This window comes from Primulina eburnea, chromosome 8, assembly GCF_022965805.1.
Source record: "Primulina eburnea isolate SZY01 chromosome 8, ASM2296580v1, whole genome shotgun sequence".
NCBI classification, from domain to species: Eukaryota; Viridiplantae; Streptophyta; class Magnoliopsida; order Lamiales; family Gesneriaceae; genus Primulina; species Primulina eburnea.
This window is the reverse complement of record NC_133108.1, coordinates 38,468,281-38,496,059: the sequence shown is the minus strand read 5'-3', so window position 1 is coordinate 38,496,059 and position 27,779 is coordinate 38,468,281. Positions and strand designations below refer to the sequence as shown.

The window sequence follows — 27,779 nt, the reverse complement described above, 5'->3', positions numbered from 1 at the left end:
CCACCTCAATTCTACAAAATTTCTCTCCCTAGTCCCAAGCCCTTTAGCGACAAAATAGAATTGTGGACTCCCGAAGAAATCGAATTGCTCATCGGCAAGGCAACAATCCAGGTAAGAATCGGCTATACATTTTTTATTTTGTTTTTTTATAGCTTCTTTGTGCGTGATTTGTGGTTTCTTGATTGTTTGTTGTTGAGTTGCTGATTGACTATTACTTGTTTATTTGTTTAATAATTATTTTATTCTTGTTTAGGATTATAACTTGAACTATTTCAAAATGGAACATTAATCTTGTTTTGACATTACCTGTGTCTACTGCCACTACTGAGCGGGCTTTTTCAGCAATGAAGCATGTGAAGACGACACTTCGCAATAAAATGGAGGATGACTTTCTTGCCGATTGTTTGACACTCTATATTAAACGAGATCTACCTAAACATATTGATGTAAATTCTATTATTGATGAATTTTATGTTTTAAAATCTCGTAGAGCACAACTTCGTTGAACGATATAATGTAATTTTTTTTTAATAATATATAACTTATCATATTGAGTTCAAGCCCCCCCAACTTCTATTCCTGGATCCGTCCCTGGGCAGCACGACTCATGATCAGTAATGGTGCATGGGTATGGGTCGATGTTCATGTTGGTTCAATCTAATAGCTCATGATCGTTACAAAATTCCATGCCCGAATTTTATAATAACATGATATTTCCATCCCAAGATTAATCGATACATTATGTGTATATAAAGATATGTTTCTCACTTCAAGATTTCACTATCATTATTGTATTTTGTTTTTGTTGCCGACTCAACTATGGGAGGGTTAGTCGACAGTCGTGCAATAATATAGTAATGATTAAGGAATATCGAGTTTTAGTTATAGAAAAATAGCCGTGGCAGGAATATATATATTTTATTGTGGAACGGGATCCTAATTTTTTTTTAATTGATAATAATATTTCTTTGAATTATTATGTGGTTGATTTTTATATTAAAAATGGAAAATAAATAAAGCTTCTTATATAATTTGATAATATCTGTATACATTAATTTAGTACGTACGTAATTAGTGCATATTGCCATGAAATTTGCATTTTAATTTGTTCAACGCGATGCCATTTTGCATCAGGCTACTATATACAAATTTGAACGAATGAAATTTCTTCCTTTTTTCAGGAAAAAACGAAATGTTTGTCACATATATTTATCACTTTTCAATTTAGATTCTCTACATTTTAAAATTTCAGTCTCAGTTCATTATATTTGATTTTTTTTCACAAATTTAGTCATAGTCATTATTTCGACGTAACGTTGATTCATAACTCTTATATATACAAAGTTTTAATTCATTTTTCAATCCCGATGTGGGTTTTCTACGAAACTAAAATAATATTACTAAATACTTTATACTAGCTTTTATATATCATATATTTCCGGGGCTAATTTTGTGCACCTGTCCCACTAATTGGCACGCCGGGAAACAAAAGCGTAATTTTGGGAGAATGATATATTATTGGGAAAGCAAATTTTAAAATGGGAACACAAAGAGCTAGCCATAATGTCTAGGGTTGGTCGTGACAACTTGATAAATGTGGGACTATTATATTGACCACGAACCTAATTATTATAACATATTTAATTAATTTTTGTTTCATAAATAATTTTTGTAATTAGGTGGTAGAATAAAAATAATTTTGTAATTTAAATAAAAGTAGAGATAATATGGTCACACGTGTGTGATCGGTGGTCTCAAGATTACATAATTTTTTTTAAACTCATATTACAATGATAGATGAAATGAAAGTTGGCTTACGCAAAATATCAACTTTTGGTTTATAAAATGAATATGATGCAAAGACCCGAAATCTTGCAACGAGAAAACCTGTATGTCATAGGAAATTTCAGTTCATTTTGGCACAACATTTTTTAGTTCCATGCAAGCATAATCTTAAAAATTTGAATAATCATTTTTCTCTCATTATTGAACATTTATCACCATTTTAATGATTAATTTAAACTACAATAAATCAATCATTAAACTACCTACATTAAAAGAAAAATAATGATAATTAAGAGGAGGTTAATGACCATGAATATGTGTTTTTAATATGAGGTTAATAGTCATGAATATGTGTCATTAAGAGGTGGTTCAAGACCATTAATAGTGAAATTTAAAGGAGAAAATGACAATGAATGGAGTGACCGTTCACCTTAACCTTGAAGGCCTATAAATATAGGCCTTGGTTTAGTGTAAAATCACACTAAAAATCGTCACAAATCACTCATAAGTCTCGACCACTTCAAGCAAAGAGGAGAGACTGCATTCGACCATTGTAGTGCTGTCAAAGTGCTGTCCAAACTGTGACTGAAGTGCTACCCAAGTGTTGCTCGTGTTCGATCCAAGTTTTACCCAAGTATTGGTTAATTTCGAATCATACATTTGAACCAAGGGTAAGTGAGATTTTTCTATATATATTTCTTCACAAGTGTTTTTTTGCTATACTTTTATGTACAACTGCATTTCATAAGTGTACTATTTGATATATACTTGTTCTTCGTAAGTGCCCACGTTTGCATAAAAATAAATTATGTATATTTTTGAAATTCGATTGGCATTTGTTATTTCTTCGATTTGCTAAATGATATTTGAAAGTATGTTCGATAAAAATATTTTCGAAGGCACTGTTATGATTCGCATTCGAAATGGTCAGGAAATTTTGACATTTGATTTGGCCCTGATGCGGTGAGATATAATAACCGATACTATTGTCCCAAACACTCATTCCTTACTCTACCCTCTCCAGATAAGAACAAATATCAAGTAGACGATGATGATGACATGTTTTGGGGTTGATGATGAAGTTTTGATATATGAAGATTATTCACTTATGTTCTTCCAAAATTTTTATTCAATTTGTACAACGCTTCCGCATATTTTATTTTGTTTTGGAATTTATCGTTGTAAGACAAGATTGTTTTGAGTTAATAAAAGAATAAATTGGTTTTGGTGTATACTGAATTACGAGGCTTGTCGTTTGGTGATTATGTGATTGTTGAACAACGTCGGTGTCAACTAACCCCGGTCACAAGACGTGACACTGTAAGAACCGGATGTTTTTTCTACTTTGTAATTAAATAAGTGTAAGAAAATTTGGTTAGCATAAGATTTTATTAATAAATAGGATATGCTTGTGGGAAAATTATTTGTTGGAAACATTTATTAGCAAGTTAATAATATCTACACTAAGGTAAGCATATTTCGAAAATATTATAAGATTTATGTCAATCTTGAGTATGATTTTAGTGCCATGATTAGATCCATCATCCTCCCCTATAAATAGGCCACCACCCCTAATCATTCTCCACTCCACAAATTCGAAAATCCTTACTGAAATTTCGAGAACTTCCAGCAACTCACCTAGCCAAACTTTGCCCGAAATTTGTGCTGAAGTTAGCCTGAAAATCAAGCCGAAACGCTGTCCGAGCAAGCATAAGAAGCGACCTAAATCCCAAAGCCAAGCATCCACGTTTTTAGCATTCAAACATTGTAAGTGGGCTTGTTTTTAAAATTTAAATCTCGGTTTATGCATATGTGATTTTTTGGTTTTTGGTTTTAAAAATTCCATCGAGCACCGTTTCCCGTCTATACGATTTTATGAAATTTTGGTACGTTATGTTAGGCACTGTGAGGATTCCCTGAAAATGGGTGGAATTCCAACATATGACCCTTAACGGTGGGATAGAACCGTTTTATAGCCTCGCCCCCTTAGAGAATTAAAACTTAGGGACTGACGTCAGTAAACCGTTAAAGGTGAAAAATCGCAATGTTGTTATGATTATGAAAAGCATGCTGTATTTATATGTTATTTTCGAAAATGATGGAAAATTTTATGTTGTGTTTAAAAGCCCCAATTTACGGAGTATTCCCGAAATACTCACCCCCCTTACAACCCTTCCCAGATAAGCTTGAAGAAGAAATCGAGGAAGAAGAGTCTGATCCATTCTGGGGATGGTGAACATTCAAGAATTAGATTAAGTTTAAAGTTATTATGGTTATTCAGTTCACGTTTCCGCATTAACTCTGTCGTTTTTTTTGAAAATTTGGTATTGTAAGACAATTGTTATTTCGTTGAGATTATGATATATAAACTGGTTTCGGTTTACACTGTGCTACAAAATCTGCTTGTTTCGATTGTGTGATTGTTAAACAACGCCGGTGTCAATCCCGAGTCTCGGGGCCTGACAGACACAATTTGCAGAAACCGATGGAGATGGAGAACTTTTAAAAATACAGAGAATTTAGAGAGAAGTGTATCATCTCCCACATTCCCACCCCCCGTAAGAACCCATTGGAATAAAAAATTGAGGGCGAGTTCCCATGACGCTTGGTCAGTAATTACAATTTTGTTGTATATATTGTATATTTTCTTTTCTGATCGTTAAATTTCAGTATAAGTTTTCTATTTATATATTTGAGATTTTTAGTTTTTTTCAGTATGGCGCTGACGTGGTACCGATGAAGCGATAACGTGAAATTGACATGGTGTTATGTGTGCAATACCACATCAGCTTTCTTATCGAAAAATGACTAAAATTATCAAAAGTTGGAAGATACAAGACTAATACTTAATTTTAAAACACAAACATAGATGACCAATATTGCAATGTTGATGATAATATACTATTTCATAATCTAATCTTATTTTTTCAAATTTGTTTTATTGTTATACACCAAGAAAAGGAGTACGCTGGATGCTAGACGGATGACGAATCTATTTATGTCCAATTATTTTATGGTTGATGAATAAGAAAAAATTGGAAGGATAAATTAGAGAATAAGCATATTTTGGTAAATATGATAGGATAAACATGTGATATATAATATAAGGATAAGTTAATGATAAATAAGATGTAGGATATTATATTTAATGTTTGGTATGATTTTAATTAGAGTGATTAAATTTATATATTATATTGTAATGACAAAATTAACCTTTCATAATAAATTTTATAATTTCAAAGTTGTTGCTTGAGTTCATACTTCTTATCTATTCATGCACCGACAGTGCTTGCATGATTTATTTTTTTTTACCTAATTTTATATATTATAAAATATGATAAGTGAATCCTTAATTTTGTGAGTCAAGTCAAATATAAATTTTTAAGGTTAATCGAGTGATATTAATAATTTTATTGAGATTTATACAAATTATTTATATAATTATCTCGAGTTTATTTGTATAATTATCATATTATATAATATATAAAAATAAATAACAATATTTATTTGATTATAATTTATACCTACAAGTGAAATGAGAGAAAAATAAGATTTATGATTTTTACATATTGAGGGAAATTAAGTCATTTGTGGTGTTTTTATCATTAGATTAAAATTATCACCTATCATCCAAAATCCCATTAATTATTCTACTGAGATCGTTTTTTCTTAGGGTTCCTGACGGCAACCCTAATGAAAATCTCCCTCCCTACCTTGGTGTAGGTCTTCGATACTACATTTCTAAGAGATTCAGAACTAACAATCGACGGTTACTGGTTAACTATGGACCCCGATGAAGTCATGCGGTTAGTTACAGAACTCAAGATATCAACAACACAAAGTGATGAACAAAACCTTACCATTGAAGAGGAGGTGTTGCAGATCGGTAAACGGAAATTGGAGCATTGTCTTGTGGCTAAGGTATTCTCAGCCAAAGCCATAAATCGCGATGCCTTCGTAAACCAGATGCCACGCATCCTACAAGCGGCCAAACATATTGAAATTGGATCTGTTGGGGACAACTTATTTCTTTTGGACTTCAAATCCATGCAAGATCGAAATCGAGCGATCCTAGGCGGACCTTGGAACATTTTCAGAAATCTTGTCATATTCAGAGAACCCAAAGGAATGCAGACACCAAGCTCGATGAAATTTGATGATATATCAATTTGGGTCCAATGCTACAATCTGCCTTTAGCACTCATGCAGAATACGTTCCTGTACCAATTGGGCAATAAAGTGGGGAAGGTCGAAGAAGTGGATACTAGGGCAAACGGCTTTGCCATGGGTCGATTCGCTCGAATTCGGGTACGCCTAGATGTCACCAAACCATTGAAAAAGCACATCTGCATCTCAGATAACCAAGGGACAGAAGAGGTAATAGTTATCCTGGCTTATGAACGCTTGCCGGACTTTTGTTACAAGTGTGGAATCATAGGACATTCATTTCGAGACTGTGACACAGACCCAATAGAGAAAGGAAAGCTTAAGTATGGGGAGTGGCTGAGAGCGGCATCTAAAAGTGGAGGACATAACCACAAAAACTCTCCAAGTAAACGGGGTTCAGGGGAATCACACAGGGAATCTCCAAGTAAACTGAGAAGGAATACTACAACAGGTACTGGTTCAGGGGAATCACACAGTTCAAGTGACAACGACACTGAGGAATCTACCAGAATCACTCTTCAACTAGGACCACTGGTAGATAAGGTCAATGGAAGGGATTTTGGGACAATTAAAGACACTGCAGATGAGGGCTGGCAGGTTAACAATGTTTTCAACGGGGAGGAACATCCCTCACCCAATCAACGATCTAATGTTCAACAGATGGGTACAAACACTAACACAAGTACTCCCAGAATAAGCAAGACAATTAAAATGGAAGTAGCACAGAAATCTCCCTTACTCCCAAGCTCGGGGAAGGAAACCATGCCACAAAAGAAATGGAAGAGGAGAGCAAGAGAGAAAAGATATCAAACAGAGTCAGGTATCCAAACAAATTCTCCACCTAATCATACTACAGTGGAGAAGATAAGCTTGCCTAAGGACGACTGCAATCTCCCTCGCAAGCGAGCCTTCAATGATGAGATGGAGATTACTAATACAACTGAAACGGCGGAGGTTGTTACCAAGCAACCCCGCCGATCCCAATGAGTTGTGTAGTATGGAATGCCCGGGGGCTTGGGAACCAAAGGGCATTCCGAGAATTGAAGCGACTTATCGCTGAAAAGAGCCCTTCCCTCATTTTCCTCTCTGAAACGAAACTGAGGGAACACCAATGCACAAAGTGGAAATTATTGCTGGGATATGATGGACTTTTCGTTGTCAACTGTAATGGTAGAAGTGGGGGCCTAATGCTCCTTTGGAAGAACCCGTTTGAAGTTTCTATTAAATCCTACACTGAGGGACATATAGACAGTGTAATATCGCACTTAGATAAAACTTGGAGGTTCACGGGATTTTATGGACAGCCGGATCATAGTCGACGCCACAACTCTTGGGAATTATTGCGTCGTCTGAGCAACATGCATGCACTTCAAGAGTATCCATGGTTGATTGGAGGAGACTTCAATGAAATATGCTTTGATAGGGAAAAAATTGGAGGGCACCCTAGACCGATGCATCAAACCAGAGCCTTCCGAAATGTTCTCGATGATTGTAATCTTCAAGATCTTCATGCTGCGGGTGAGTTCTACACGTGGGTTAATCGACGAGCGGATGGGGACATCATTTTCGAACGCCTTGACCGCTACGTGGGAACCTTTGAGTGGAGACTACTTTACCCAGCAGCTAGAGCTCAAACATTGGAATTTTTCCACTCGGATCACCGCCCAATCCTTATTGAACTTGGGAGGACAGCTTCCAAGCACACTAGACATGGTAACATCTTCAGATTTGAATCCCACTGGGCTACAGAATCGGACTGCTTGGACACAGTGGTAAAAGGTTGGAAGAAAGAGGAGAGATCAATGTCCCTGGCTGACCGAATCAGGAACTGCACAAATGAACTCACTAGGTGGGCTGGATCTAGGTTTAGAAATATCCCTAAACAACTAAAACAGAAAAGGGAGCAACTGAATCGAATCAAGACACATGAACGATGGCATGAAGAGTCGAACCAAATTCAGATCCTAGAAAAACAAATTGAAGCCCTTGCAACCAAAGAGGAAATCTACTGGAAACAGCGTAGCCGGGTAAATTGGCTAACACATGGCGATAGAAATTCTAAATTCTTCCATGCTTATGCATCTAAAAGAAAAGCCAAGAATTTTATTAATGGATTGATGTCCTCTCATGGGGACTGGTGTGATGACAAGAACGGCATGTCGGAGCTGATACTAAATTACTTCGCAGAATTATTTACATCCACCACACCATCGGACTCAGACTTGAATAATGTAATAGATTGCTTGCAGCCGACAATAGATGAGGACATGCGAGCTGATTTGGACAAACCTTTTACTGCTGAGGAGGTAAAGAAAGCTCTTTTCGATCAACACCCAGATAAAACTCCGGGACCGGATGGTATGTCAGCTTTTTTCTTCCAAAAATACTGGGCCGAAATTGAGGAAGAGGTAACAGCAACAATCCTGGGTGTTCTAAATGAAGGAGATTCACTAGAGGGCTGGAATGAAACAGTGGTTACACTTATACCAAAAATTAAAACACCGATGACAGTGAAGGATTTCAGACCAATAAGCTTGTGCAATGTCTGCTATAAAATTGTTGCTCGAACTTTGACAAATAGGCTCCGACCAATCCTCAAGAAAACAATCAATGACTTTCAGAGTGCTTTTGTACCAGACCGATTAATCACTGATAATATTATCCTGGGATATGAGACGCTACATTGGATACGCAGCCGGAAAGGGGGAAAACAAAAATATGCAACACTGAAACTAGACATGAGCAAGGCATACGACCGAGTCGAATGGAAATTCCTTGAGAAAGTTATGGAAAAAATAGGCTTCTCCAGCAATTGGATAGAAAAGGTGATGAGATGTGTCCGAACAGTCCAATATACATTCTCTCTCAATGGTGAACTCACGGATAAAATAACACCTCAAAGAGGTGTGCGCCAAGGAGACCCACTCTCACCTTATTTATTCGTCATGTGTGCCCAGGGACTATCTAATCTACTCCTACACTACGAAGCTCGCAACCTGTTTTCTGGAGTTAAAATAGCAAACTCTTGCCCTTCTATATCTCATCTCTTTTTTGCAGATGATAGCCTAATATTCTTTAAGGCTACGGTGGAGAATTGTGCTGGGCTTCGCTTATGTTTCTCTCTATATGAAAAGGCGTCAGGACAGCTGATTAATTTTGACAAATCCGCTTTATCGTTTAGCCCCAATACAACCGAGGATGTTGTCAATACAATCAAAGGGATGCTTTCGGTCCGAGTTGTACAGGGACATGAATTGTACTTGGGTCTACCGACATTTTCTATCCGACAAAAAAAGATGCAATTTCGATACCTCATTGAGCGAATTGTGGGTCGAATAAAAGGGTGGGGTAGCAAGACATATTCAGCTGGAGGAAAAGAAATCTTAATCAAATCTGTTCTCCAATCAATACCGTCGTATGCTATGTCGTGCTTCCGCATCCCGAAATCCATTCTAGAGGCCATTGAAAAAGAGTGTTCGAACTTCTGGTGGGGCACGATTGATGAAAAGAAAAGAATGCATTGGAAAAAGTGGAACTCTCTATGCAAACCAAAGTGCTTAGGGGGTATGGGATTTCGGCAGCTGGAAGCTTTTAACAAAGCTCTCCTGGCGAAACAAATTTGGAGAATAATGACTATTCCGGAGTCTCTGGTTGCGAGAGTCCTGAAAGCGAGATACTTCAAGCACCAAGACATTATGAAAGCCACAGTCGGGAGCAATCCGTCATTCATATGGAGATCATTATTATGGAGTAGGCATCTGATAGAAAAAGGTCTCAGCTGGAGAGTTGGAAATGGAAAGAAGATTCGTACATTTAGGGACAACTGGATCCCTGGTTTCCAAAACCCATTGCAGGCACTACAAGAACAAGAACAATATATGTCAGTGAGTACCCTAATCCAGGGAGGAGAATGGAATGAATCATTGATTCATCAACTCTTCCCTCCCTATATTGCTGGTGAAATACTGAACATCCCAATCGCAGGAGAACAAAAAGAGGACTCAAGATTCTGGATACAAGGACCGAAAGGACGCTACTCGGTGCGGGACGGGTATAAGCGGGAAATTGGTTGCTATGAAGCCCCACCGAATTGCTCTGAATTACAAGCGAGGAGGTGGTGGAAATCCTTATGGGCACTCTCGATCCCACCGAAAGCCCGTATTTTCTGGTGGAGAGCATTGCATAACATAATCCCGACCGAGGTAAATCTCTTGGCTCATCATGTTCCAGTACAGGGACACTGTAAGCTCTGTAACTTTGGGTTTGATACAACTGAACATGCCTTATTCTGGTGTCCGGTAATGAAGCCATGTTGGAAAGGTACGACTTTCAAATCACTTCTCCAAAGAGCTCATAAAGCCGATATAGTGGATATTTTCATGTGGATGAAAGATCAAGTCAATCAAGAGGAACTTGAATCCTTCGCGATTCGCACCTGGGCAGTTTGGCATGAAAGATTACAGCTGTTGCACAAAAATAAACGAAACTTAACTAGTGCTGACACAGATTGGAGCATTCACCTGTTGCAGGAATATAAAGAAGCTCACAAAGCGACTGGTATTGCACCGACTAAAAGCTTACATAGCATAAGACGAAGGTGGAATAAGCCAGAGACCAACCAACTACGGCTAGAAACAGATGCGGCCTACAATGTAAACTCAAATTGGTTCTCGGTGGGGGGAGCAATACGTGATCATGAAGGCAAGATAGTACTTGCGTTTGGACATCAAATAAAAAAGTCCCCATCAGTTGAGTATGCAGAATTGGAAGCAATTCGAGAGGGCCTCAGAAAGGCGAAAGAACTCTCCTTACAAATTCAAGAAGTCACTTCGGACTCCTTACTGGCGGTGCAAGCAGTCACCTCCCCAGAGGAGGACTTGAGTTATACAGGTGCAATTGCACATGAAGTTCGTAAGCTACTTTTGGACCTCCACGGGATTAGAGTTAATCATGTGCGAAGATCAGCTAATGTAGTTGCACATTCCATTGCTTGTTTTGCTATTTCTTCCCCTGCTCCCTTTGTTTGGACGCTTGGGAACCTTCCTTTTTGGTTGGTAAATCTTGTATCCTCTGATATGATCGATTCTTAATAATATTACAAGTATTACCATCAAAAAAAAAAAAATTATCACCTATCATAAAAGAGATATTTTATCCCTATAAAAAATTATTTATCATGAGCCTATTATATTATCACGTGCTTTCTAAAAAAGTACCAAATGTGGGATAATGATGATTATTTATCAATCCATCTCTTATCCCATGTACCAAACTATTAAATGCATTGTAAGAAAGTAATGTTAGTAATGCATAATCTTGAATAGTTAATAAGGATAGTGATTACAAAATTAAGGTGGATATTTACTCTTTACAATGTGCCAGAGATACTAATGTTAAGGTTATAAGGATATGTGGAATATGAATTGGGTGAAGAATAGAATACTAAACTAGAGATCGACAAAGTTTTCAATATGATATATATATATATATATATATATATATATATATATATATATATATATATATATATATATGCTTAGATTTTTTTGATATGTAGTTGTTGGGTACAATAATTGTCCACGTTTGTAAAAGAAATCGAAACGTGGAGCCTGAGATGTTGTATGATTTAAAAGGTTCGAGTTGATCGTTACTACCAATTAGAGTTTTTGGTAGAACGACAAATGACCAGTCCTACAATTGATATTAGAATCAAGGTTACATGTTCAATTTCTATTGATTGCAAGAAATGTAATTATAGAGTGAGAGATTGTTGGGTGGAATAATTGTCACTGCTGATTAGAACAATTGAAATGTGGTTCTTGAGCGAGCTATTATACGTTTTATTGGTAGGTTGCTAATGTTGATAAGACAAGATACGGAGAAGATATATAAATATAAGAACTAGAAGAAAGATCTCGAACGAACTGAGAGAGCTGGAACCACCTGTTCTTCCTGAATATCCCGATTCAACGCTAAAGAATTGCCTGACGCCTCATCATCTTTACCGGCTTGAACCCTTTCCCCCGAAAAATTACCCTCGTCCATGTTTATTTCACAATTTTGATTGAATCTTCTATTTGTCGATGGTCGTGCAGCGGAAGGACTGCTTTCTTCTTTTCCTCGCTCCGAACCATGCCTTGATTACCACCCGACTTGATGACCCTCATCGAGCAGGAAGTAGACCTGCCATCTGAAGCCTTCCCAATTTCCCTATCCTCAGATGACGAAGTGACTACAAAGATTTGAGTTGTATCGTTACCACTAGCAGCTATAGTTTTTGGTAAAATGTCAAACATTTGGTCTTACATCGGTGCTAAAATAATAGTAACAGTTGTAATTTTGAGATAATAAAAAGATGAAAATTTATGCATTTTAATCAATTGTTTGTTTTGAGATAATTTAAATCATATAATAATGCATACAGTACGGGCGGGGTGCACACCAACAATAAGAGGATAATCATGCACACCAAACACATGATAGTGAAGGATTAAAAATCAATCACCATTTATCATGCACACCAAACAATGCCTAAAAGATTAAATATATTTTTTATGCTTAAACTTCGAGTGAGCATGCTCAAGTTTGAGGTTGTTAATGCTTGGCCTCATCATACTCGCTACATTTTGTGCCTTCATTGGAATTTTTCATTATTGTGAACTTATTCGAGAAGTGGTAGGTCTATATTGTCACGCCTCAAGCCTAAACTCGTGCAATTTCGACAGCACAATAAGTTTATATAGTAACTACTTTGTATTCATCATTGATTTACAAAAATAATAAGTTTTTGTATCAACTACATCGTGTTCGTCCTTACTTAACGAAAATAGTTAATTCAAGTTGTTACAAGAATCAATAATAACTTATTATAAACTTTTTTAAACACTCATTTGTTTATCCATGTGAGATGAGGTATCACATTCACTCATTCAGAACGTACTAGAAATCTAAAGGTGGTTTCTAGATGTGTCTCCTAAGTGTTTCTTCCTAATGACATGCTCTAATACCATTATGTCACATCTAGAGCTCAAGTCCACACGTGTAACTACTTCATATTCGTCAAATGACTAGCCCAAGTTATAAAAATTCATCATAAGTCATTATAAATATTTTAAACCTTTTTTCAAAGACAATGGCATTCAAGCATATGGATAAAAATGTATTTGAAATGTTCCATTATATGGGTAATATATGCATGCAACAAAAAATATATGAGGAATTAAATAACACTGAATTTTATACTTGAATGCTACATCTTTCTAAACCTTTTATTTGTGTTCTACTTAAATAAAAAAACATATATGTACTTTCTGAACTACAAACATAGAATATTAAAATCTATCATACCCATACTCAACAGTGACTTTTGCTAGAACTAAACAAAGCACAATGTATATTATGAAGAAGATTCACAATGGACAACTATGTTATTAATGTAGGATATGGAAGATCCATATTTTGTGCTGAGACTATATATAATTAAAGTAGCTAAAATCACATAGTTATTTTCTATTGTATGTCCACCCAACTCACATTGTCAAAAATTAATGCAATCACACACACACACACACAGCAAAATCATGTAATTACATTTTATTAGACGTTTGGCCTAACTACTTCTTTTGTTTTTTTAACAAATTTCGTCTGAAACTTGAGACATTGATATTAAATAAGTTGTAATATATCCACGTTTACTTTGTATTTTCTTCTAAAAGAGTTGATAAATGAGAGTTTATCTAATCCCGCACCACCATTGTTTGTCTAAAAAATATACGGTTTAAAATTTTTGAGTAGTATACTTTTCGATTAGAATATTTCTAATAATAAAGAAATAATAAACAGAAACAGTATTCTTCCAAATGAAAACATACAAAAAAAATATCATATGCCAGCACAATCTGTCCTGCAACTCAATCTTATAAGCACATGCATGTACAGTGCTTAATATCATGCTTTTGAGATTCGTCCTTAGATTTCTATTTTTTTTTTTTTGTTTGATCATTAATTTTCCATGCACTCGATATTAGTTTTTTGAAAAACTAATAAAATACAGGGATAACCCATTCATGACATAGATTTACGTTTATCTACAAATTTGGTAGTCTGACTTATAATTCATCTAAACAAAAATTTCCCTTCAGATTTTAAGTGTGTTAACACACTTGGAAAACATAAATTGTGTTAGATCAATTAAGTTTTGGTTGATTGACAAGCTATTGATTTAAAAAAGAATTTTATATAAGAACCTAGCCGAATTGAATTCATAAAGAAAACTGCTCATTAATTTGCGAGCTTTTTCTCGAAGAAAATTGATATTCAGAGCCAACCAATGTCCAATCACAACGGACAGAAGATAGCTGATCAAAGTGCCACAGATAGATCATTGATTAATTTGCATTTTTTGAATAAGTCGGACTGTTAGAGACATTTTCTGAATATTTTCATAATATTCTTTGAAGATCAGAGCCGAGCTGATATCGGGTAAATCTTCATAACAACTTTATGGGTCTTTAGAATGTTAGAATCAATGTGCACTACCAGAAGTGTATTATTTCTAATAAAATACGATGACATGGCACAACGACGTCTGTATTTGAAAACGACTATCCGATTCAAAAAGACTACTGTTGTAATCGAAGCTTATAAGTAGATAAGTTGGATGAACTCTCAGACCTTTCAAATCTTCGAATCTTTAACACAAAATTTTTCTGATATCAAGTTTCTTAAATAGCCTAACTGATCAAACCGTTTTTCAAGCACACACTGAAGTTATTTAGATCATTGAGGATCATTCGTGCTTAGGTTTCTTCTTTGTGAAACACTTGTAATTAACAGTAACAAGTCTTGCTTGTCATTTGTTTGAATGATCAGTATACTATGAGTTTCAGTCAGACAGTGGTAAGTCATACTGAACCGGGTAATTAGAATTTTTGTAATTATCAAAGTCTTTTAGTGAAATCTTTCCTAAGAGGAAGAAAGGTGACATATGAGTCAAATGTCCAAACATCCAGAAACATATACATGCATTTATCATTTCAGCCAATTATATATATTTTAGCTTTCAGTTTCCTAGCCTAACTTTTCATCAGCATTGGCATTTATCGTGTTCAAACCAGTTCAATGTGTTTTTTTTTTCCGTACAGTACCCAATTGTTGGCTTATTGATACCCAACTGACAAAAAATTACAATTCAGTGTTGCTAATCCAATCGAATTATTTCGAGATTTTTTGAAATTATTTATTGACTCTCTCTAAAGGATTATTTTGATCCTAACAAACTGCATCAGTTATAACTTTGATGGTTTAATTGTGCGTTTCTGTAGTTTGCATGCTAGTGACTAGTGTATATATCCAAAATTTACACAGTAAACAATTGAAGGGTAGTGGTTGTGAATTCCTCCTCATGAAAAAATTATAACTTTGATGAATTTTATATTTTCTTATTGCTAGTGTGTGTTCTATGTTTAGTTACAATTGTTTCTTGTAATAAAAATAAGATCCTCGTGTGCAATAATTTTTTATTTTATTTTTTTTTTACTTCGAATAAAAATAATATTATAATATCATTTTCAACCATTTAACCATTAAAAACTATATTTTATAATTATTTCTAAAATTTACAACTTATTTTAGTTAGAAGTTTGGTTCTCAAATCAGTCAAAATTATGACAAATTAGGTCTTACTATAACAATTTGGCTTGTTTTTATCTTTTTATTGGTGCAAGAATCCAAACCTAGGGAGTCGAAAGGTCTGGCAATGTCCCAAAGAATCATAATTGTAATGCCCGAAAATTAATCGCTGTTAATTAACGATTGTTGATTTATAATTTAATGTGATTATGGAAGGACAAACCGAGACACGATTTGAGGTAACGTGTGATAATGTATGTGCGAGGACAGTATCATTCGCGCACATGCGCGACAAGACGTGCCACATGCGAGAAATGGACAGAAGACCCACGCATATGCGCGACGTGAGGGCGCTCATATGCGCGAGCTGTGTGAAGGAACTCCAAAAATACTCGTGCATATGCGCGACATGAATCCGCGCATATGCGCGAGGGTACCCGAGAGTCGGGCAAATTGAACAATGGCCTCGCGCATATGCGCCGAGTAAGGGCGCGCATATGCGCGAGGGGCTGTGCGAATTACGCGTCGAGACATACTGTCTCGCGCATATGCGCCGAGGAAGGTCGCGCATATGCGCGAGACGTGTTACATGTAGAATACGCCATTTGCCTTAATGCATGTCGAGTGTATGTATATATATTTATATATATATATATACACACAATGCAAATCCCTTGATTCCTTCAGAAGAAAACCGAGAAAGGGTCAGGGGAAAATTGTGAAAAATCCTTACGCTTTTTGTGAAAGATCCGCCCGTCAGAATTTGAATCCGACTTCAGTACTGTGTTCCTATCAATGCAGGCTACAACTGGACGTAAGTTTTGTTACGTTCTGACATGTCTTGAAATCATGATATTGTCAGAATTGAATGGAATTCATATATGATGTTCTTGACATGTGAGACATCATAGAATTGAAGTCAGATTAAGAAACGGATTGATTATGAAATTGTTATGATTTTCTGAAGTTAATTGATTGAGATATGATATCAGATTGTATTGGTATTGATTATTAGATGAAGGAATTATTATCTAGTCATGTTGTATTGACCGGGATATCGGGATTATGCGATTATACCGTTGATTTTGAATTATTGATCAGATTGTGATCGATTTGAGCAGTATATTAATATAATATTATTGATATTGTCCATTGCCAGAATGTGGGATTGACAGAGTTTGAATTCCGGACAGGAACGTCATCAAAACTGTGATAAACGAAAGGTATAAGTCAATGTGGTATTGGGAGATCGACTTGAGTCGGTTTAGACTTGAGTTTCCCTAAATCACATACTTTACTTTATTGCATTGATATTTGCATTTGATTTGATTGATATACTTGTTATCTTGATTTATAGATAGCAGGTATTAGACGAGTAATCTTGTGACAGAAGTGCCTGATAGTGGCAGGATCGTCACAGACACATTGCACGATGTCATAAGATAGTGTATTGGCGATAGTGTCAAAGTCTGTCACCGGATGATTGGCTATCGATGTGAATAGAATTGTAGCTTCTTCTATTACTGGTGATCGATACTGTATCGATGTGGATTGAATTGTAACTCCTTCTATTACTGATGATCGATGTCATATCAATGTGAATAGAATCGAAGTTTCTTCTATTACTGGTGATCGATACTATATCGATGTGGATAGAATCAGAGCTTCTTCTATTACTGATGATCGATACCATATCGATGTGGATAGAATCGGAATTTCTTCTATTACTGGTGATCGATATGGAACGCCAACTTCTGGAAACCGGGATCCCTAGACTAGGATTGAGTCTAGTCTGAATTGTGAAGTTACGAATATTGTCGACAGTCTGATATTGATTATGTTTCAGATTTTGATACATATATATTGTTGTTATCTGTTACATGCTTCATATTTGTTTATATGATTGCATGTTCGTTGATTTATACTGAGATTATATTCTCACCAGAATTATCCGGCTGTTGTTGTGTTTGTATGTGTGCATGACAACAGGTGAGACAGGTTCAGGGTTGAGGAGATGAAGAGAGATCGTGATTAGAATGGAGGCTCCGGACTTGGATTAGAGATAGGGTTGGACACTTGATATTAGTTGTTAAACCTTAGTTAAATAAATATATGTGGTACATGATTTGTACTTTTATACTAAGATGTATATATGTTTTTATTTCACTACGTTCCGCATTTTTTTTAAAAAAAGTAGACCCTGTTTTATAATTGATTAATTAGTCCCAATGTTGATTAGCGTCCGGGTCCTCACAATAATACATGCAAAATGATATTTTAAAATGTTTATGATATGGTATTTTACGATATATGTTAAAGCTGTACGATTTTTCCTGAAAAATGCTATTTTACAAGTTTTGAAGGATACATTAAAAGGAAAGAAAAATATTTTGAAGGATATGAATTGACTGTGACAAATATGATATGATATGATTGGGTATATCGTGAGAGAAATGCCCCAGAGAAAGCCCGTTTACGGAAGAAGACCCCAGAAGATCCCGACGATCGTATTTTCATATTTGGCGACGACCCAGTGATGAAAGTTGCTGACCCCCTTGCTACATATACAATGGGGAGTTAAGACTGGTCAGTCGACCACATGATGATACGATTACAAATATTCACTTTCAATGATCGAACTTCACCCAAAAAATGATATACGATGATGAAAAGTTTTATGATTTATGATATGATAGATGATTGCGAGCTTTTACGCCATATTGTTACGTATGTTTAGAACGTGCTGAGTCATTAGACTCACTAGGTTTGGATGATTACAGATGAGGATTATTTTGAGGGAGACGCTGATGCTTGAGTGGATCAAGTCCGGTAATACACTCTCCAGGGACTTTTATTTTCCGCCCTACTATATTTATGTTTAAAGTTTTAAGCAAAAGTTTGAGAATTATTTACTTAAGATTTTATACTTTATTTTGATGTTTAGTAGTTGGATTATTTTTAAAAATAAAATTTATGTTTGATGATTTATGGATTTTTATGCATTTGAGTTTTTAAATATTATTTTTATGTTGGAGGGTTTTGAGGATAGAAATAAATGTTTATATAAAAAAAATTCCTAGTATTTATTTACATTATTAAAGTTAAAAATAAGGGTCGTTTAATATATTAATTATCATTTTTATATATTTATTATTAAAAAATATTACTTATCGCCATACTATTTGACTCATACCACGAATCAGATGATATATACTTAAATGTTTATAGATCGTGATCATATCTAGATTCACATGGGATGAACTTTGGAGGAAGGTCATCTAGCATTGTCAAACGGCCAGCTTCATCGTGTCGACCCGACCTACTATGCAAAAAAAGTAGGCAAAAACTTGTGTGAGACGATCTCACGGGTCGTATTTGTGAGACGGATCTCTTATTTGGGTCATCCATGAAAAAATATTACTTTTATGCTAAAATATTACTTTTATTGTGAATATGGGTAGGGTTGTCCCGTCTCACAGATTAAGATCCGTGAAATGGTCTCACATGAGACTCACTCGAAAAAGTATATTGGGTTAAGATTTTAGAGAAATATTTACGTTGATTTTCCTTTAAAAATTGTTTTGTTTGAATTTGAGTTCATTTATCTTGGTTTTTCTTATTTGAAAAATTATCTTGGTTTATTTTTTTAACTTTTACAAACTATGTTTTACTATCTTTTTTTAATAGACAACATTTACTGTCTTTTTATACTAGTTTTTTTTCAAAGTGTCTTGTCTAACTTGCAACTCAAAGTGGGTTGGATTGAGGTTTTTCCAACTCGCCAATCAACGAGATAACCCGCACCAACCTGTTTGACATCTCTAAGGTCGTCATCTTCCAAATCGATCACTTCCAGATTTACATAGATCAAACCAAGGGGAAGACCATACTTTTGTAAGATTAGAACACAATATTTCTTTTATATTTTTGAATGAATAAGTATTTATAAATATTAAATAACAATTATGAATGTATTTGTTTCTATTAATATTATTTTGCAAATTTGTAGAAAACAATTAATTTTCACAATTTTAATATTTTATGTTATTTAAAACTTGAAATTTTTTGACGTAATCCTAAAGTTATGATTATTAAATATTTTTATTTATTGTTTGATTTAAAATATTATAGAAAAATATGAAAACATTTTTTTTAGGCTTAAACTCATAATGATTTTATTTAAACCTGAAAAGTTTAAAATTTGACATCAACACGACGTGTTTCACACTCTTTAGGGCTTTGGACTTAACGTGTGTTTTTATTTTATTTTTTAAATGAGATAAAGAACAATGGATCATAAACAAATAATTAATAAATTATTAATCCTGAATAACAGTGTTTCACGGGTCGTATTTTGTGAGACACGTCTCTTATTTGGGTAATTCATGAAAAAATATTAATTTTATGTTAAGAATATTATTTTTTATTGTGAATATCGATAGGGTTGATCCGTCTCACAGATTAAGATTCGTGAGATCGTCTCACAAGAGATCTACTCATTTTTTTATGAATATATATATTTTTAAATGATTTAATTATTTATTTATTACATGGATCAACTTTATTCATATCTATATAAAAATAATAATATCTTTTTCATAAATAATCTAAATAAAAGATTTGTGTTCATAAAATTCATCTATTACAACTAATATGATTTTTGTATTATTTTATTGTGAACAGTCGAAAAGGCCGTGTTTCTGTTATATATTGGAGCTTGGAGTAGATGGCGACACCTCATTCTCCATAAACATTCCAATTTTTCCCAAACCCCTAACATGATTCTCCTCTCGTTTCTGTGATTTCTCAATGCAACCCACTAGCAGAGAACTGCCGGAAATGAACAATCTGAACCCACTTGTATCTCTTCGAGAAATCCACAATTCCCAGATGTCAACGTCTTCCCACTTCGACCCAACCTCGTCCCACGACGATTTTCTCGACCAAATGTTCTCTTCCGTGCCTTCATCTGCCTCTTCCTTCCCATGGCCTGAAGACCACGCGCCGCCCCCATGTCACATGGAGGAGCAGTCCACGGCGCTGTTGGCTTCGAAGCTCAGGCAGCAGCAGATAAGCCACGGTGCTGCCAAGGCTTTGATGCTTCAGCAGCAGTTATTGCTCTCCCGAGGCCTCGCCGTCAATGACCTCCGTTCCCAGTCCGCTGCCGATATTGGGTTTCTCAATATCCCTCATGCTGATCAAGACGACGTCATTGACGGTTCCTGCTACCAATCTGCTAACCCTGTAAGCCATTTTTTTTGTCATAAATAATAATAATTCTTTTCAAATAATTATAAAAAAAAAACTGCTATGATTTGTGCGCTTAATTTCATTTGCTGAAATCAGCGTAATGCTTAATTGTTGCTAAATAAATACAGGATCAAGATGACTCAATCAAATCTCTATTCAATGGCTTCACCGGATCAATCGGGCATTCTTCAAATCAGCCTCAACATCTCCTCCACTCCCAGGTTCTTCCCCCCAAATTAATGAGATTTACGTGACATCCATTCATTCCTTCGCATGAACATATTCTCACTACTTTCTGGTCGTCGATTCTCATGTAAACATTAATTAAATTTTTAAAAGGGTGGAGCATTGCAATCCCATAAATTCGGTGGAGCAGCGGCGCCGGAGATGAATCAGCCGGCGGCGAGCGGTACGAGCGGTGGTGGGACAGCAGGACAGCCGAAGCAGAGGGTGAGGGCAAGGCGAGGACAGGCTACTGACCCCCACAGTATCGCCGAAAGAGTAAGTCATGTACAGTATAGTACAAGTTTGTTGCCATTTCTTGTGTGGGGAAGTTGAAATTCAATCGTGGGCAGTTACGGAGAGAGAGAATCGCGGAGAGGATGAAGTCCTTGCAGGAGCTTGTACCTAATGCTAACAAGGTAATTTCCTTTTTCACTTTATTATTTTAATTATAATTATGATTTAAAAAAATTATTTAAGTTTGGTATCAATCAAAATTTTGGTGTCTTTTTACCAAGAGTTTTTGACTAAAGTGATTTAAAGAAAATGCTTATTCTCCTCGTCATCCTTTTTATCGTTATCTTTCAATTTATCGTCACTTTTTTTATGGTTATCTTTCAATTTATCGACATTTTTTACGAGCTAAACGATGTATTAATTTTTGTTTGGCAAAAATTTGTGTGAGATGGTCTCATGGATCGTATTTTGTGGGACAAATTTTTATTTGGGACATCCATTAAAATTTTGTATTTTTATGCTAAGCGTATTACTTTTTATTGTTAATATCGATAGGATTGACCCGTCTTACATATTTAGATCCGTGAGACGGTCTCACATGAAAACCACTTTTTTTGTTTATGTTGTTGATTGAGTTCTGATCCATGCCTAGTTTAGTACAAAGTCTTCTTTAATACTTGAACTTTTTTTTATGTTAATTAATAATCAGAGTGTGGGTAGAATCTCATTATTTACTAATCAATTCCATTCACATGCTGTTTCGTTTTAGCCAATACTAAGGTTCTAATCAAACTCTCTAACGTGCGGCACGTGTGCATATAGTAGTTACTTAAAGAGAATTTGTTTTTGTAATGACAAGCACATCCTTAAAAATTCTGGGTGGCATGATTTATTCATAATCCACTCATGATTATTAAATCGGGTAGATCGGATAGATATGATATAAATATTTATACCAAATGGGTGTGTGTTTCTTTCCACATAGCATGAAAATATGATTTAATGTATGCAAATATGATTAGAGTAGTTTATTTAGTGTTAACCATGTTGTTATTTTATTAATTGGGAAATTTCTTGGGATAAAAAAGGGTTTATTTCGTCCTACCCATGTGGGCATTACCTCCATGATAGGATGTATGACTAAGATTTGTCCATGCATATATAGGACTCATTTTTTTTTAAAATTGTATATGTGGCAAGATCTTATCTCGTTAACCTAAAAAGAGTGGGATTATTATGTTATGAGATTAATAATTGTTATGGGGCATTAAATGACAGACAGACAAAGCCTCAATGCTGGATGAGATCATCGACTATGTCAAATTCCTACAGCTCCAAGTCAAAGTAATCTCTCTCTCTCTCTTCCATCTCAGTAAAGAAATGCTTCTTGTTTAATTAAAGTATTCGATTAAAATATTTGCACTGATTCTCTAGTTGACGAATTGTAATGGGTGATAAAATATTTAATAACATTGTAAAGATGGGGGTTTATTATTAGTATAATAACTTTCTGTATTCTGCATTAATTATAACATGTTGTAAAATTCTTCCTCTTGGTTAATATTCTGCATTAATTATAACATGTTGTAAAATTCTTCCTCTTGGTTAATATTTTCTTCTTCTTTGTGGGCAGGTTCTGAGCATGAGCAGATTGGGTGGTGCTGGTGCTGGTGCTGGTGCTGGTGCTAACCCCCTAGTTGCCGATATGTCCTCCGAGGTAAATTACTTTGTTGTTATTCTCTTGTTTTTTTTTTCGGAAGGATGTCTTAATGTTGTTATAATGATTGGTATTGGAGAGTTGGGGATTAGGTAAAAATTTATGTAAGATGGTCTCACGGATCGTATTTTGTGAGATTGATATCTTATTTAGATTATATGAAAAAATAATATTTTTTATTGTGAATATCGGTAGGATTGACCCGTCTCACAGATAAAAATTCGTGAGATCGTCTCACTAAAAACATACTATGAGGATTACTAGGAGAAGAGTGGGATTAAAATAAGATTTCTATTTATTTTGTTATAAAAAATATATACTTAAATTTATGTCCCTCTTAATAAAGCATCATCACGCGTGCACCTTTTTTCTGATAAGACACTCCACTTGCGTATATTTTGTGTATTTTTAAAATTTTTGTAATTCAAAAAAAAAAAGTTGATCTATTTATCAAATTAATGATGTGATTCATATACTTCCCAAGATTTTGTTTTTTTTGTAAATTAGCTGTATTCACCGAACAAAAATGAACATCAAACCGGATTTTTTAATAGATACGTGTTGATAATAATATGAGCTGCAATTATTAATTAAATAGGAGTTTAGATTTGGTGGAATTGATTTTGATATTTTGTACAGGGAGGAAGGAATGGTAACGGAACAAAAACGGCGTCATCATCGAACAACAACGACGGCATGACGGTGACGGAGCACCAGGTGGCGAAGCTGATGGAGGAAGACATGGGTTCCGCCATGCAGTATCTTCAAGGAAAGGGTCTTTGCCTCATGCCCATCTCACTCGCCACCGCCATCTCCACCTCCACGTGTCACACCAGGAGCCACCACCCCTTAGTCTCCGCCTCCAACAACAACCAACTACTCAACGGCGAGGCTGGTGGTCCCACTTCCCCTAGTGTGTCGGCTTTGACCGTACAATCCGCAACCATTGCTGCTAACGGCGGCGGAGAAACCTCGCTCAAAGACGCCAATTCTGTTTCCAAGCCGTGAGTGGGAGAGTTCGCACTGTTTTTTTTCCTTTCTATTTTTTAACTATTTTTCTTTGAAGAAAGGAAAGGAAAAATCGTGGGGGATTATGTTACTTTTGAAATTTCAAGAGTAGTCGAGTCCAACGAAATAAGAAATTCCAACCTATTTTATATAATGTTTTAAGCATCTTTTGATTATAAAAAATAAAATATTAGTTAATCATGGAGACTGCCCAATTCGTTTCTCTATTGTAAATCCAAGCTCTTGCAATCTTCTATATAGTTAAGCCAAAGCTAGATATATCCGTGTTTGGGGGGTATCGCTATCGCATTTTGTACTTGCAATCCTTTTAACCAGCCGAGGGCTTCTCCTATTCCTAAAGCTGCATTGCAACAGTCTTGTGGCTAAAACTTTTGTGAGACGTTCTTACGGGATCGAATTTTGTTAGTCGGATATCTTATTTGGATCATTCATGAAAAAGTATTATTTTTAATGCTAAGAATATTACTTTTTATTGTAAATATCGGTAAAGTTAATCCGTCTTACAGATAAAGATTGGTGAGACCATCTCACAAAAGACCTACTATAATCTTATCATGCATTGCAAAGATCAAGAAGCCTTGAGAGTCCCTTAGGATACAGTAACCAACATGGGGAGGATTAACATCTAAATTTAATTCTTTTAAAAACATTAATTCATTTCATGCAAATAACTGCTTTGATAACATATAGATATGAAATTATCCGTTCACCATTTTAACAGTACTAAAGAGTTTTAAACATCGTTTTGTGTACCATTCATGTTTCAACTAATCTTCGTCTTATGTTATAGACATAAGAGGGTACCATCCAAAAAAAAATTTCAATTAGATTGTGTAACTTTCTTGGATTTATAAGTTGATGTTTATTAGTTTCAATGTTCGGTGTGAGATATTTGTAACATAGTCAACCTCGTGAGAATAGGATATCCATCCTCACTTAATGAAAATTGTTTATATAAGTTGTTATAAAAGTTCATTGTAAACCATTATAAGACATTTTAAACTTTTATTTTATTTTGTGGGACAAGAGTATTACAATGGCACATATGTCGTCACTTATGCGCGGTTTTGGGTATGGTACGTGGAAAAAATTGTATTAGATACAGTCGCAATCAGTAACTTTTGAAAATAAGTGTTATGCAGAGTCAAAAATGTTATGTGGATAGGAGACGTCTCTTGAACGTGCGAGGCAAAGTGTTACATCACGAGAACCACCTTTTTGAACCTGTAGAAGTCATCTCTAGATTCTCGACACTGATGGATCGCAACGCGGGCCGCGACGAGTTTGTCATTCTCTGTAATATAGGTGATTGTAACACTCTTGTATCACATGAGATAAAATCAAAGTTTAAAATGACTTTATAATGATCTACATTGGACTTCTATATCAACTTTAATTAACTATTTTTTTTTATAATATAGTGAGGATATAACGAAGTAATTACTATAATTGTCCATTGTATAATCGTGCAGAAGCAGAAGCAGAAGCATGCCATGACCCGGGGCATGATAGCACCAATAATGTATAAGCTATTTTTTATTAATTTAAAAATTATAATATCCATATTTTTAAATTTATTTCCACATTTACTTATATATTAAATATTTTATTATTTAATTTCATTAGTGGAACGATACCACATTATCTGCCAAATTTCAATTTTCTATTAGTCATTATTTATACCCATTTTCTTGGTTGCCCCCTTCGTAGTTGGTAAAGACAACCCATTGATACAAAGGATGAAAAGCGTTTTTCACTTTGAGTATATTTTATTTTTTAGTTATTTTATTACATAATCCATAATCCACCAGATGGCTGTAATATTTATATTTTCTCATTATTAAATAGAGTGAAGCTGCCGACAACATCATATTTTATTTGTGGTTTTTACCTTTAATGCACTAATTTTTTATTTTTTTTTAACGAACCAACTCCAATGAATTTCAACTAAGAATAAGTAATTCTTCCTACTTCTATTAAATAATTCAATTTTCATACTAGAAAACCCAAAAAAAAAAAGAAATTTCCTTGAGGAATTACGGGATGGTAGGTTAATATTTAATAGAAAAATTTATAATATAAACTTTAGTTGATTATTTATTAATCCTTAACACCACTTTAATATTTTCATTGATTAATAAAATTTTGGATTGAATGTATTCGAAAAAAATTAAAAAATATATTATAATTATATCACGTACTTATCATTTGAAATATTTAAATTATATAGAAAATATTAATTAAGTTGATTGTTTTAATACGAATTTTATTTAATTGATTTGAAATTCAAGCCATATGGAATTGTTGACTAAAATCAATAATTTTTTATTAGATACGAAAGTGTTATTAAAATGTTTTTATTGGAATATGTTTCACTTGGGGGGATGCCAGCCATTAGTAAATTATTTGTTGTTAATTATTTTTCTTTCAATGTATTGGAAAGATAGTTATTTTGTTGTTGGTTTCAACTTATACATGCGGGGCACGTCCTTATCCTGAAAATGACATGCCAGTCAGATTGTGCGACAATTTAGATATTATTATCAAGTAAATTATTTGATGTCACGTACAAAACTATAAAATATTTTAAGAATAACAAAAATTCGTGTGAGACGGTTTTACGGATCATATTTTGTGATACTGATCTCTTATTTATGTCATCTATGAAAAAGTATTACTTTTTATATTAATAATATTACTTTCTATTGTTGATATCAGTAGAGTTGACTCGTATCACAGATAAAGATATGTGAGACCGTCTCATAAGATACCTATTTAATAAAAATTATTAAAAAACTAGTATTGAAATCACTCATCTACAAAACACTCTAATTTAAAAAATTTCACTTTTATTTTCAAGTACTTCTCTATTTTAGCTTCTTTTTTTTTATGACTTCTTTACAATCTATAAATTTTCTAAAATCATAATCTTTCGAGAACGCTGCCATAAAATTGTCGAATCTTCCTTTCTTCCATTCATGTATGACTGAGAAGAATCATTACTATTTCTTTGGAGTGAAAGGTTTATCGTAATTGAATCTTGAACTCAAGATCTTGTCTTAAAGTTTAAATATTTATATCGGATGAATTATAAATCATGAAGAAATATATACTCTGTATCTAAAAAATATAAGGCCCAACTTTGTGGGATTCATGGGATAACCCAACTTTAGGCCCAACTTTAACTTCGTTTTCTCAGTCATCCAATTCATCCATTTTCCCGATAACAGAGGATATTTTATAATATACTTTTACCATCGAGTTTGTCATTTTACGGCGGAAATTGCCAAACAAATTCAACTTTTGCAAATTAAAATAAGAGTATGTCTCTTGTTTTTATCTGTGAGACGGATCAACCATATTCACAATAAAAAATAATATTTTTTATGGATGACCCAAATAAGAGATCTGTCTCAGACAGTTTCACACAAAGTTTTTGCTCTAAAATAAAATCCACTGCTCCAATTCCATTTAATTTTTCCTTCAAACACAAAATACATGTGGCTATAACAATTTCAATTATATACTAAATTTGCTCATCCCGATTTATGCCGTCAATGTCCATAATTTTTTTTTTCAAAAAAAAATTCAGCTCTTTGCAAGCTAAACAAATTACATGTATATTTATGTAAGGGAAATGGCCCGCATGGGCTTAGCTCAGTTGGTCAGCAGCAGTAAATCTTGGAGCAATGACCAGGAATCGAGTCTCGCAAGCGGCAGTGTGGGAGTTAAATTCCCTCCA

General features: G+C 34.6%; 1 protein-coding gene across 1 annotated transcript; it reads left to right on the top strand.

Annotated features, from left to right (window-relative positions):
- The first annotated feature begins 20,306 nt into the window (after positions 1 to 20,306).
- Positions 20,307 to 24,089, top strand: LOC140839598 (bHLH transcription factor RHL1). The gene is made up of 7 exons (XM_073206425.1): positions 20,307 to 20,826; positions 20,961 to 21,053; positions 21,172 to 21,333; positions 21,408 to 21,473; positions 22,570 to 22,635; positions 22,925 to 23,008; positions 23,648 to 24,089. Exons 1-7 carry the CDS (start codon positions 20,392 to 20,394, stop codon positions 24,014 to 24,016), a joined length of 1,275 nt encoding a protein of 424 aa, XP_073062526.1. The 5' UTR covers positions 20,307 to 20,391; the 3' UTR covers positions 24,017 to 24,089.
- Positions 24,090 to 27,779: the final 3,690 nt, after the last annotated feature.